The 13,925-nt window shown below is 44.7% G+C and overlaps 1 protein-coding gene across 1 annotated transcript in view; it reads right to left on the bottom strand.

The window, feature by feature from the left end:
* The window catches only part of LOC118657022 (putative histone-lysine N-methyltransferase PRDM6), a 32,213-nt gene extending 20,780 nt beyond the window's left edge, over positions 1-11,433 (bottom strand). The window contains exons 1-2 of the mRNA XM_036310906.1: positions 11,231-11,433; positions 7,623-7,747 (exon numbers count right to left, since the gene is read on the bottom strand). Of these exons, the coding sequence (XP_036166799.1) occupies positions 7,623-7,747; positions 11,231-11,292 (187 nt within the window). The 5' untranslated portion in view covers positions 11,293-11,433. The remainder of the gene's footprint in view (positions 1-7,622; positions 7,748-11,230) is intronic.
* Between the last annotated feature and the right edge of the window lie 2,492 nt (positions 11,434-13,925).

The following is a 13,925-nucleotide window of genomic DNA, read 5'->3' as shown; positions in this document are numbered from 1 at the left end:
TGATTCATTGTAAGTCACCGTTCACTGTAAGACATCTTCCAGGTTCAGAAAGAGTAAATGTGACAAATATATAAATTTTAGAATTAACAATATAACAGCCGATACAAGTTTGATCAGCTCTATGAGAGAGAAGAAAGGGATGAATCCATGTGGGTGTGAGGGGTGGCGTCCCTAAAGCATTGACCTTGAAGGTGAGTCGTGAAGGATACGCAGATCAGACAGGTGTGAAAAGAGGAAAAAGCAATGCAAGGAGATGAAACACCGGCAGCTTTGCCAGAGAGTCCGTGTGTCGTGCTGAGGTGAGAAGGTGCTCAGCAGCACTGAAAACCAAAAGGCTAATGTGGCCAGAGAAAGAGGGGAGGGGGCGGCAGCTGGGGCTGGAGAGGAAGGCAGTGCAATCGCCAGTGCCTGTGGGGGCTGGGCAGGTAACAGAAGGAAGTGATGGGAGGCAAATCGATTCAATGGAGGATGTTGGGGTCTGCAGCAAACTGAATAGGGCAGAGCCAGCCTAATGATGCTTGACTCTAATTTTGTAAAACATTGTGAGCCATGCAAAATATTTCTGAAGACTATGTGTGGCCCAAAGGCTATCATACTCAAGATTTATTATGAGAGTAATGACAAGCCAAAAAAAGAATGTAAAGCTAGGGGATGGTGTGAGGTGATCAGATTAATATATTAAACGCATCATCACTCTATATTGTTAACTGAAAAAGTGAGGTGCAAAGCAATGTATATAGTATGTTACTATTTGTATAAAGAGGGGCAGGAGGCAGAGGGAGAGCCAGAGATAGAATAGGAGAATATGCTTGATGTTTGAATGGGGAAAAAAATATGTTTGGAAAGACACCTGAGAATCTGTCAATTGATAACCTCTGAGAATTATATAAGCCCATGGTCCTCTGGATTTTGATCTATGTAACCAAATACCTATTAACAAAGCAAGTAAGCTGAGACAATAAAATAAGCAAATCAATGAAAAACTTTACTTTGGCTGCTGTAATCCTAAAAGGACATTATGACATGCAAGAGGCAACTGCAACAGTCCAGACCAGGGCTGGTGGTGACACTGACCCGGGCGGGGACAGCAGAAACTAAAAGAAATGCATTTAAGAATATACAACCATCCAGCCGGCATGGCTCAGTGGTTGAGCATGGACCTATGAACCAGGAGCTCACGGTTCGATTCCCAGTCAGGGCACATGCCCAGATTGTAGGCTCGATCCCTAGTGCAGGAGACAGCTGATCAATGATTCTTTCTCATCACTGATGTTTATAGCTCTCTCTTCCTCTCCCTTCCTCTCTGAAATCAATAAAATTTCTTTTTTTTTTAATAAAGAATATACAACCAACAGGACTTGATGACTGACTGGATAGAAGGGTGAGGAAGGGCAACTGGATGAGTGAGAGTGAGAGTTACTGAGCTGGGGGAGAGGCAGTTGGTGGGAGGGAGAGAACAGGTTCAGATATACATGCTTAGCTGGAGGTGCCTGTGGGGCATGCCAGTGAAGATGAGGAGTAGACCGTTGGACAGGAGACTGGGCTCAGTGGTGATCTGGACGGGAAACGTAAGCCTGGGGGTGCCTGTCTTAAGTCAGGTTCCCTGGGAAGCAGACTCTGAAGTGGACATTTGGAGCTTCGTGTGCAGTTTCCTGGGGAGTGCTCCTGAATCAACACCTCCTGGGAGTGAGGAGGATTCTGTTGAGAAAGGAGATGAACAGGTCTGGGCCGGGAAGGTCCTTAGTTGTCCTGCTTTGGGACAAGGGAACCATCTTCAATATCCCCTACAGTGACTGTCAGTAGACATGGGCTATGGAAGAGAGCATGACCAAGGAAAGTGGCCCTCAGGCTAACGGTGATTCCTGGAGTCGCACGCACCTGAAGGCTGTGGGGGGATGGAGGGATGAGTGCCTCGCCCTGTGCCAAGGGTGGGGTCTGGGCAGCCCCTGAGAGGCCAAACCTCCCACGACAGTAGATTCCCTGTGCTTGTCATTGTCATTTCTCTGTGTGGGTGCGTGTTCAGTGAGTGACCTGCTGGAGTCCTGCACAGACACAGAGGCATCCCAACGGGGTCACCCCTCCTTGCTTCTCCCATAGCCCTATAGGATTCTCCACTTCTGGGCCAATTTTTATATCCATTTCCTGGCCCAGGATTTCCATACCTGGCAGGCAGAACCAACCAAGCCACGCCAGTCCTTAGCGAGAGTAGCTTTATCGAGTGTGGTATTCTATTCTCACCCAATGGCTCAAGAAGGACACGTCCTTGGCCTGTTGACTTGAGGTTAGCTTTTTTCTAGTCCCCATTCAGGTACAAAAAGTAACTTCCAGTTCTGGATTTATGTAAAGAGTCCAACTCCAGCTTCCCACTGTATTCGGGGAACTGCACTGACCCTGAGCTACACACCCACCCACGCCCCGGGCTCCCGGCTATGGCAGCTCACAGGGCGGCTACATGGTGTTCTGTGTTGTGGTTGTGGGCTTATGTGCCTTCTCCTAGACCAGCGATGGCAAACCTATGACATGCGTGTCAGAGGTGACACGCGAACTCATGTTTTTGGTTGATTTTTCTTTGTCAAATGGCATTTAAATATATAAAATAAATATCAAAAATATAAATCTTTATTTTCCTATGGTTGCAAATATCAAGAAATTTCTATATGTGACACGGCACCAGAGTTAAGTTAGGGTTTTTCAAAATGCTGACACGCCGAGCTCAAAGGTTCGCCACCACTGTCCTAGACTGAGTCCGTAAGGAGAGGGTCTGCGTGTGTGTACCCATCACCATGCTTCCCATGGGCCCTTGCACAGATGTTCTTGTTGGATGGGACTATACTGCAATCTCCTCCACATTCATGGATATAAAGCTTAAGTAGGACCTTCTTTATCCCGGGGCCGAGGTTTTTCATTATTGGAGGGATAGTGAGGGTGGGGAGCACTACATAGGGGTGCCCCTTTTTACTTTCTGCTCTTTAAAATCAAAAGACAAAGGCCGGCCTCCCGGAGGCAGAGTTCACTCCAGTGCTGGCAACTCCCGCGTTGCCCTCAAGTTTCACATTCTGCTACCTCAGCTTCATCGGCCGAGGCAGGGAAAGCTGCAGGAAGACTTGTTTGACATTTATTCCCAGGGTTTTTTTTTTTTAATTTCCTCTGAAATGAATATGAACACACCATGGTCTTTACACTCTGCAGGAGCTAATCCCCACTGGAAACCTTCTTGGGGCACCTCGCTCCTTCTCGCGGATGCAATCTGTCGACATAGGCATTCCTGCAGGCTCTCCTGAAGGGCCCACAGTCCATGCAGTGGCTCTCTTGTTGGAGCTCTGTTACATTTAAAACGATGGCTTTTTAAAAAGAAAATAACATAGGGATTGCTTCCAGAACCCAGGTGCCTGTGTGAAACGCTGCCTTCTGTTGGAGGCGAGGCGGCTTTCAGTGGCTTGTCCGGGCAGTGCGTGTGCCCCACGGCTTCACGGCCACTGCCAGGGGGGCGGTTACTCGAGCCTGAACCCACCGCACACGCTCCATAGGAAATGTGTACTTTCCATGTTGAAAGAACCATGAGAAGAAAATATTTTTATAAATGAAAGTGCTCAACCAGTACTATTCACTGAGCAAAATCATATTTTCCTTTAATGTCTTGGGCCAAATATCAATTGCATTAACAAAGAAAAATCTGGCTGAAATATTTAATCCCCAGATATTTGATGGCAATCAGATTCTCCATATTTATCCAGTGAGCAGGTATTAACTGTGTGCTGTGTGCACAGCACCATGTGGAGGCTCTGTGGAGGCATTTTGTCAAGTAAGTATTTGATTGCAGGAAGCTTTTGTTAAGAACAGTTCTTCAAATTGATTTTGGAGGGGGGGTGAAGAGAGACAGAGAGAGAAACATCGATATGTTTTTCCACTTGTTTATGCATTCATTGCTTGGTTCTTGTATGTGCCCTGACTGGGATTGCACCCGCAACCTTGGCATATAGGGTCAATGCCTTAACTGAACCGAGTTACCCCGTCAGGGCAAGAAGCATTTTTTAAGGCCCTTGATTTATTTTGTGACTAACTCGAAATAAAAATTCTTATGTTTGCTGATCCAGTTGAGGTTAAATTTCTCAGTGCTGAGGAAGCCGATCTGTCACATTACCTGCCCAGGCATTTCCCCACATCTGTGCTTTTAAATCACACAGAGTATTTTCTCAGTACAGAATAAGGAGTCCTCAGTATAAGCATTCCCAGGTCCCTGAGTCACATGGAATGAGAATCCACCTTCGAGTTAGAGTCTAAGTCATATATCTATCTCCCCCACACTCTCTGATGCAGCTTTCTGCTGGTTTCTTGGGTGGCCAGTCACATGACAGCTACATGACTTTGAGACAGGAACTGAAATAAAATTCCTATAATACCCTTAGGGGGAAAGGGGATTGTCACTGTTGAGCATTTTAGTCAGTGACTTAATTCCTTTTAAAGTTCCCTCCGCCCTCACTTAGAGCTTAAACTCGACCCAAAAGAGCTGCTTAGTTTACCTACTGAATCCACAATACTTCAAGCTGCTGTGGTTTTGTGGATTTTCTTCCGAGGATTTCAGGTGCTAAATGATAAAACATATGCCCTGGTAGAGTTTATTCAATACTCTAGTCAGCAAAGCTTCATCCGGGTTGGACTCTAGGAGAAGGAAGAACTGAAAAGCAAAGCAAATGGTGTTTCCAGAAAGTACATTTTTTGATGGTATTGAGTCTGAAGCCCACAAGGTATGCTCTCAGACACCAATTTTCAGGTGGCTGTGATTAGTACACAGGAATCCTCCAGCCCAACCTCTAAGTCTCTCTCATCGTGTAACAAAGCCATGAAGCGGAAGCAATGTTATAGATGCGTGACTTCCACCCCAAAGATCCATGTCAAGGGTAAGAAATGCATCCCCTAAGTCATTGTTCCATGGCACTTTTCCTTTCTAACTAAATAACTCAGTAAATGGCCATTCCATCCTTCCAGTGGCTCAGACCAAAGCCTTGGAATTGTCTTGACTCCTTTCTCTCTTAGCATCCAAGGTGTCAGCAAGTGTTGTTGGCCCAAGGACCAAAAGGTTGCCGGTTCAATCCTGGATTGCAGGTTTGATCCCTGGTCCTGGTCGGGGCATGAGCAGGAGGCACCCACACTATATGTCTCACTCACATCTATGTTTCACTTTCTCTCCCCCGTTCCCTTCCACTCTCTCTAAAAAATAAAAAATAAAAAAAATCAATGGAAAAATATCCTCGGGTGAGAATTAACAAACAAAAAACAAATAGAAATATATCCAGAATCCAACCACTTCTCACCACCTCCACCATGTCTACACTGCTCCACACTACATCATCTCTCCCCTGAATTCCTGCTCCACCCTCACCCCTCACTGTCTCCACACAGTAGCCAGAGTCATCCTGTTACAACTTCAGTCAGATCATATCACCCTTCTGCTCAAAACTCTGCAATGGCCTACATAGTAAAATGCAGGGCCCAGACAGTGGCCTCCTGGCCCTATAAGCCCCACCTCCCCCCAATACCTAAGTTAACGTCTCTCTATCTCTCTCACTCCCAAACATCTACACCAACCTCTGTGATGCTCTTCCAACAAGCCAGGAACAGTCCTAGCTCAGGGTCTTGCGCTATTGGACAGCAGCCTGCCTTGGAACACTCTTCTCCCCAGTAACACTTGTCCTTTCACCTCCTTACGTCTCATCCCAAAGGTCACATTTCCAGTAGGAACCACCCTGATCACTCTCTAAAACTGTAATTCCCAATTCCTGGCACTCCTTGCCCCTTCTCTGTCTTGCTATCTCTACAACACTTATCACCACCTGACAAACTATTCATTAACTCCTTTATTTGTTCATAATCTGTCTCCCTCCACAGGAAGGAATGTTCCATGAAGGCAGGAATTCTTGTCTATTTTGTCCACTGCTGTATTTGCAGCACCTAGCAAAGACACTGGCCTAGATTAGGTGTTCAGTAAATATCTGAACAATGAATGAATGAACGAATGAGCAAACAAATGGCTAGTTGGACTATGGGGTTATGTACTTTAGAACTCTAGGCTTTGCTGTTTATTCCCAGATAATCTTCAACACACATATCATAATAACATCTTCAGAGTCTGTAGCAGGTTTTATTAAAGGACTTCTGGAATCCTTTTGGATCAAATGAGGTTATGTCGAGGCTCTACATACAGACAGGCCCTTGCCAGCAGGTCAGGTCAGGGTGGGGGTTTGGGGGTCTGATACTGGTGCTTTTTCTGTCCAGGGACCTAGAGCTAGTGCTAGGGAAGCTGGAGCCATTCTGGGATGAGAGAGTGTACTGGCCTCCAGCCCCTATCTGCCTCTAACACCAACCACACACTCATGTCCAACACTGAGATTTTCTTTTATACAAACACAGACTCCCTCAAACTGGGGTATCACTGCAGGAAAGAAACTTTCCAATGGAAACTTGGGAAGACGGAGGAATGTACTATATGTCCAAAGATTCATGTTTTGATTTGAGATTGGTTTTGGGTTCAAGTAGAAAAGGAATGTTGATAGTAATATGCCTTCTGAGGATTCTATTTTTCACAAAGAAAATAAAGGCAACATGGAAAAGAAATACCTGATCATCAGCATTTTGTTCAGTAGTAATGTGAACATTTTTTTTTGGAGGGGGGGGCATATGTGTGTGTGAGAGAGAAAGTTAAGTGGAGAAGGATAAAGTAACATAAAACTTGTTTTCAAAATAAAGTTTCTTGAATAGATCTATTCTCTCGGCTTCTTTTTCTGTTGCATAATCCCAAAGGATCAGTTCAAAGATTAGTCAATTTTGGGACAAGAAAGAAAATAGCATCATTGAAACCAGTGTTTCTCACTGAAGGTCATCAGAATTACCCAATTCTGTTTCAAATACTGAAAATCACCTTAAAATATTTTCCAAAGAATTGATAAAGCACCGATATAAAGTTTAAGTGGAAATTGCTGCAAGTTTGCATTTGCTTAGATATTAGATTCTTTTTAAGAAGATAATGGCTGCCTTGGCAAGAAGGATAGAAGAACATTACACGGTTCGTTCCGGCTAAGAAATGTAGAGGGACACACATTCCTCAGTCATAGGTCTACGATTTTTAACATCATTTCTCCTTGCAGTGACCACTTAGGAGAAAGCACACGCCATGGACGGGTGGGGTGCTAGTCCTGCTGAGCGGGCCTTGCTTTCTCATTCTCTCATTCTGCAGGGAGGGTGACGCGGCAGGACTGTACGTCACCTTAGGAGCAGAAGTTGTACCTTACAAGGTACCCTGCAAGGTGGCAAGCACAGAACCAGACACACAGTAGGCACTCAGTAACTCCCCGCTGCCCGAACATTGCTGCCGGCGATTATGTGAAACTCTGACATACGTTTTGACATTGTTAACAGGCACAGAAGGATTGCCCTGTAGAAGGCAAGATGCCCTGCGAAAAAGCCAAGGACACACAGGGAAAAGAAAGTGATGGAACAGACCGTGCACGTTTGTGTCATATAGCAGAGTGAACCGCGTGTTTCAGGAGTTGCACACAACACTCTAAAACGTCAGCTTTACAATAGGGACTTTGAGGTGTAAATTCAGAGCTAAAATAAATTCTTACAGTTTTCATCCTGGGCAATGCATTGTAAGGGGATCCCAAAGAAAGACGTATAGCTGTCATTGTACCACACCAGAAGCTCGGTGCCCCTGGGGATATCTATACAGGCTCGGTAGAATATATTCGACCTATTCAAAACAAAAGAAAACCCGGCTTAGTAACATGTAGCACTCATGTGCCCCCATCACATTCTCATTGACCCCCAAAACTTCTGCCCATCTCCACCTACAGTTAATGCTTGCAATAAAACCAGCACCCACCTTATTGTTCCCAGCAGCCAATGAAAGCCTGTAACCCAGTATGATAAACAGCTCACAGTTTATTTCCACAGGGTCTCTTCCTACAGCGTCTTGGCTGAGGAGACTGATATTTGGCCCAGGAGACAGCAAAAAGGAAGGGTTCATTTTTTAAAAAAGAATTCCATCTCACACTGATGAGAAAATTCTCTCTCTTGGCAAATTGCAGACACTGGTGCCTCAACCTTGTATATAAATTAACACTATTGATTTCTTATTTGAAGGAAAAGCATTACGTGTATTCTTGCAACTTGGCATTGGGAGTTCACAAATTTGTAGTAAAATTAAGCAGCTCTGTGATGTAAGGATTGAGAGAAATAAAAGTCCCCTTCCCATCGCCTTCCTTCTAAAGTTAGATACAGGGGAAGAGAAACCCCCTCTTCTGTGAAATGGATGGCAATTCGATAAGTACTAGAGAATCACTTAACTCAGGTGGAAAGATTACACTCTGAAATGATAGAGTGAAGGTACCAAGAAAGAAACATTATTTTACACAGCTTTGGTACTGCAAAGAAAAATTTACAGATTTTTTTTAAAAAATGAGACCGCAACTGGTTTTCTCAATGAAGAATTGCTGCAAGTATTAGCCTCCAGTTTCAGATAAAAGCGTTGAGGGTTGGTGGGCCTTCACTGTAGCCTCTCTGTAAGGAATGGGCTGTATCAGGCAATTTGTTCCTTGTACAACACTGCAGACAGAAGGCGAATCCTTCACCACATTTTTCATAGCAGTGAGATATGCACTTGTCAACATATTTTGTCACCACAAAGTGGCTCTTGGCAATAGGATCATAAAGATCAATAAAAAAGTGCAGATTCTCAATATTTTACTTGCAGCTGCAAAAATTTCATTTATCTTGTTATTTTCCTTACTTGCTGCCATTCTGTCTCACGAGGGCACTGCTAGCTAAGCAGAATGTTTTTCCCCAACATTCTATGAATATCTGACAAAAACTCCAGCCAGTTGTCCGGCCCTCACTACCCTTCCTCCCTCTGCATCCCCGAGCGCTGTGCATTTTATTAATTCTTTCCACTGCTACATAAAAAAAAAAAATCAAAATTGGAGCCGAGCTATAAATCACTGGCATCTCCTAACTTGAGAAAAATTGAGTCTACTTTGTACTTCACCCTTGTAACATTTCATCTCTCGGTTTGGCTTCCCTTAATATAAACACAGCGCCCGGCAAATGAATGTGCTAAAACCAAATGACACACTTTGCCGCTGAAAGAGCAGAACTGTTTTCGAGCGATGGGTGGTCCTCGGAGGCACGGAGTCGGCCGAAAGGGGAGGGGGGGGAAGTGTAAGCGTACACCGTTCCTTACAAGCGGGCAGAGCTTCCAAAACTCGCAGAAATCTCTGCATGCTGAAGCACATCAAAGGGATTTTTCCCTTTTCAGATAATATTTCCTTTGCTGACATGTATTTAGTATTGTGGTTGGATGACTCATAAAGATAGCTCCGTGGCGTCCCCACACAGTTGAAGCAGAGCACATGCCAACAAACATTATTGTCAGCCTCAAAATAAAAACAAAACGTTCAGCTCAGGGTCAATCAATCAAGGGCGCTTTGAAGAAAATTCCATTTAGATATTACAAATCATAACAGAACGAATCTAAACCAGCTGACTTTCTGTGAAGAGGACATTCATGTACAATAAAAATTAGGCTGGCTCTTCAGGGTCCAACTTTTCTATTTTCTTACTCTTGGACGTGGTCACCAGTGATGGATGCCAGTGTTTCTTTTTTTTTAAATTGTGTTTTTGTAGCTCATTTTATAAAGATCTGAAGTAATCGAAAACAGATCGGCACGGCAGAGAGAACTTGGAGTTTAAGCGCCCTCAAGAAAGGGGAGCTATAAAATCCACTTACTATTGACAGCTAGGTAATGACTTACTCATGCCCACCTTCCTCTCTGGGCTTTCTCGTTCGCCCGGATCCCGACTTTGCCTCAAGAGCTCCCTGAGCGCTCGTTACAGGCCCAGCCAAGCTATCTCTTGCTGAATGGACAAGCGCAATCTTTACTAATTTTCTAGCTGCGAGTTTCATAAAACCTTCATCAGAGAAATGCAGCCTCAATAAAGGTGGGCCAGGCCTGGACACAGCAGGGTAAGGAACTACTGCTGTGCGCTGTTTCATGTGACCATTATTTCATGACACATAACTGCACAGGAAACCAAGGCAGTGCAGTGTCACACGCTGCCCAAACACACTCCTTTGGGCTGGAGACCTTCAGAGAGCGAGCCAGAGTGGTGCAGCCTTTAACCTATACGGGGCATAAAGCTCTTTCTCTCTTTTTTAAAGGCTTCATTTTTAAAAAAAAAAAAAAAAAGGAAAGGAAAATAAAGAGCCACAGGCAGAACTCCAAGTTGCCGAGCTCAGGGCCTCTTGCTTTGATGTGTCAATGGTGCCTAATAAAGTTAAACAGTTGCTTCTGATTCTAAAGGGAGCATGGCTGTTTATAACTGAGGTCATGTATTTATATGGCACATGTTTTCGAGGGAATTTTGAGAAAAGAAAGCTTAGTGGTAGGGCTTTTTTCCTATGTGATCGCTTGTCTCCATGCCAGCCTTCTTTAGCACTAAACGGGGAAGCTTGACCAACAGGTGCACTGAGCAGATGTGGCTCAGCATCTGCTTCTCAGCCTCCCCCCCAACCCCACCCCAGAGGCTCCAAGAAATGGGAGTGGCTCCACCTTGTCTTTGGGCAAACAGCTCGGAAAGCAGGGGCTTCCCTGTGCTCTGGAACCGCCTCACCTCCTGAAACATATTCTGAATCGTCCAAGGACCACAGTCCAACGGGCTGGCACCTTTCCAGGGCTCAGAAGAGGTCACTCTGGCTCAGGTGCTGCTGCTGAGCACAGCGGGTTTGGAAAAGCAGCCTTGGGAAGGCTGAGGGACCTTGGTTTCCCGGCCTTTGTGCAAATGAAACTGTTCCTCCGGGGAGAAGGCCTGAAGGTGACTGAAAGCGAGGGGTCTGGGGCTGGATCTGCACCTCTCCGTGTGTGCGCCCATCAGCGGGTGTGCTGGGCCCATTCAGCCAACGTGGGAGTTCAGGTGAGGATGTGGAAATGACTGTACCACGTGCACTGAGTGAAAGAGGCCTTCTACTAGGATCTTTATTCCTGAATTCTCATGCAAGGACTGTTGCAAGAACTAAGGTTTCAGAAACCTAGCCATAAATAAATAATTTCTGCCAGTCCTTGCAGAGGTCCTGCAAAAAGCCCTGCAGAATTGTTTCAAAACTAGCAGCAAGCCTGAATTCGCATATGCAAGCCCAAGGGCTTCCGCTCCGTGAGTGGGAAATCGAGGTATACTTTACCTGTACTGAACTACTGTTAGATTCTGCTCTCCGCAGTGCCTTGCACATCGGATATACCTCATCCAGCTCGACTTACTAGGTTCCCCACCATCAATAAAGTGCTGTAGTGTCCCATCTTGGTCATATATCTAGAGAAGAGGTCAGAAGGTCAAGTAGTTAGAATGAATCATCAGCAATCATTTTCCCTGCTTCCCTTGGTGTCTTTATGTGTCGGCTGCAGAAATTTATTGTCCTCTGCTTTGCTAGTGCCTTATTGATGCTCATGGAAACTCAACCGGAATAACAGGGAAATATTTTTCAGTGATGCAAGTCAATCACACTCTTCTTATCAAGCCAATCTTCCCTGTATTAAACATATTTGTGGTATCTCAAGGATGTGAGGGACCATGTTTCCCAAAGGATATTTAACCTATTTTGACAGGCTTCTCTTAAGTAATGAGCTGCTGGGTAAACAAAGCCAGCTGAAAGGGGAGGCCACACGGACACGGCTGGAACATCCACACTGCAGGCCTCCAGGCTCCAGCACACAACTGTCCGAAGGCATTCGGAGGCAGCAATCGCCTGCCCTGCAAGCTGGGCGACACCCAACAGGAGGCAGGTGGAGAGTGATGGAGCTGTACCAGCCCTGGTCAAATAGACTCTGATGTGGATGAAATAAATGGACTCTCACCTCAAAGAAGATGTAGGACTGCAACTGTCCGGACCTGAAACTACTAGGAGAGGAGTCATCAAAAAAGAGAGAGCCTCGAAAAGGAAAAAATACTGTTTTCTATGGATTCAAATGTCATAACTGAGGTTGGTCTAGTAACAATTGCCTTGGGTCATCTCAAACAGATTTTCTTTCAACACTGCATTCAAAGAAATGAAATCTGCTTCAAACCAGGCAATCAGCATGGGACAAAAAGATCTTATGCAAAACAAGTAGCCAGCCAGGCACAGGTGGAGTCAGTGCCAACAGCAGAGGCAGGCAGCTTCCAGGAGCCAGGTCAGCCCTGGGCACCTGGGAGGATGTGGTCCCTACAGGAGTGGGAGATCAGGGGTTAGATATGGACAGCAATTCTAGGTCATTCCCTGTCCAAGGAGGATCCAGGAAGTGGTACAATTCTCAGAAGGACCATTGTGAAGCTGGACCTTTTCCAATAAAATCAGTGGTGGTATCTAACACAGCATGCCCAGAGCATTCTAAGAAATCATGTCTTTTACTCTTGCTAATCAGCTTTACACTTCTTCCTCAACAGTCATAGAGAGTAAGTCTTACAGAGCCTCACTGGTTACATGTAGGTCTTAAAATTACTATGGTCATTCACATTAATTTAGCTCAGCATTTCTATTGTGGGGGGTCAAAGGGCTTAGTGATGACAGCCCCCCCCTTTTTAATCACCATTTTAAAACAGCTCGGTTTTATTTCTTTTCTTGAACTCAGTTTTCCACCCCAACCTTTCCACTAACCCCCACAAATAAAAGATAGACACCAATCTAATAAAGACTATTGTTTGAGAAGTTATGATGGCATCAGATGCCAGAGTGGTCCCAGCTGATAATCATTATAGTCAAGAAGAATGAATAAATCATTACATTATATTTCAGATTAATAACTTCTTTAAATTCCTGGTTTGGGGATGATGGCAGAGAATGGAATCATTTCGGGGGGTGGATACATCTGTTGCATGAGCAATCTGACGACAGACTTGGTATTTAGGTTAGATGGCACTGTAGTTATTTTATTGTTTTTGTTTTGGTTTGTTTTGATTTTGTTTTAAGAAGCTCGTTCAAAGATTGAAGGTCTCAACCCCGAGCCTGCTGTTGACAGCCCATGAACACTGAACAAGGCCATCAGTTCCTTAAATGCCACTGTTTATCTAATATGGAGCCAAAAATGTTGATGGCCCAGCCCTCTGCCCTGTCCTTTCCCCATGAACAAACAAGCCTTCCAAGAGAACTGCTGGTGAAAATAATTATGAAGCATTTTGAGAAATGCAATTCTCCTTTGTGCTTCTAGCCAATATCCCAGCAAGGAAAACTCTCAACATTTATATGTAGTGGATGCTACCTTCTGTGTTAGCTCATCTGAACACCAGACACTAGCCAATCAGTCTTGCAAATAAATAGAGCATAAAAAGTGTTTCCTCCTACACTCTTGTTTCAACATTAATTTCCTTAAATTAAGCATATTGTGACTACAGGAATCCTACAACTTTTGTCTGTCCAATGAAACTGCTACTTGCCTTAAAGAAAAGTAGACAGCTGCTTGGTCAGACTTCTTATAAATATCACACAATGTAGAACATGGCGTGAGGTTGAGTCTCCCTAGGTTCAGCTAATACTGATATTAAACTATTTCACAGGAAGCTGTGATGAAAATCCCGTACACCTAATTAGAGCCCATAATCGTGCAGCCAATCAGAGTTGAGGAAACTCATTTGATCTTGATTGATCCTCTTCCTGCCCTCAGCCCCCGGAGCCCAGCTATCACCAAAGCCGGCTGAATTTGCCTCTTCAACTTTTCAGGTGCATCCATCTCTCCCTCCGCAGTTAGCCTCCTTGCTCACAAAAGTATTGCAATAGTCTCTTAACTGATCTCTCTACAGCTTCTCCAGGCTTCCTCCAACCTCTTCTCTAAATGTAGCCAGAGTGATCTTTCGGAACACAAATCTGATGACCTCCATATCACCCAACTCTCCCCCAAATAAAAAGC

Source organism: Myotis myotis, unplaced genomic scaffold (assembly GCF_014108235.1).
Source record: "Myotis myotis isolate mMyoMyo1 unplaced genomic scaffold, mMyoMyo1.p scaffold_m19_p_5, whole genome shotgun sequence".
Classification (NCBI taxonomy): domain Eukaryota; kingdom Metazoa; phylum Chordata; class Mammalia; order Chiroptera; family Vespertilionidae; genus Myotis; species Myotis myotis.
Note: the sequence above shows the minus strand (reverse complement) of the source record. Positions and strands in the feature narration are given on the sequence as shown.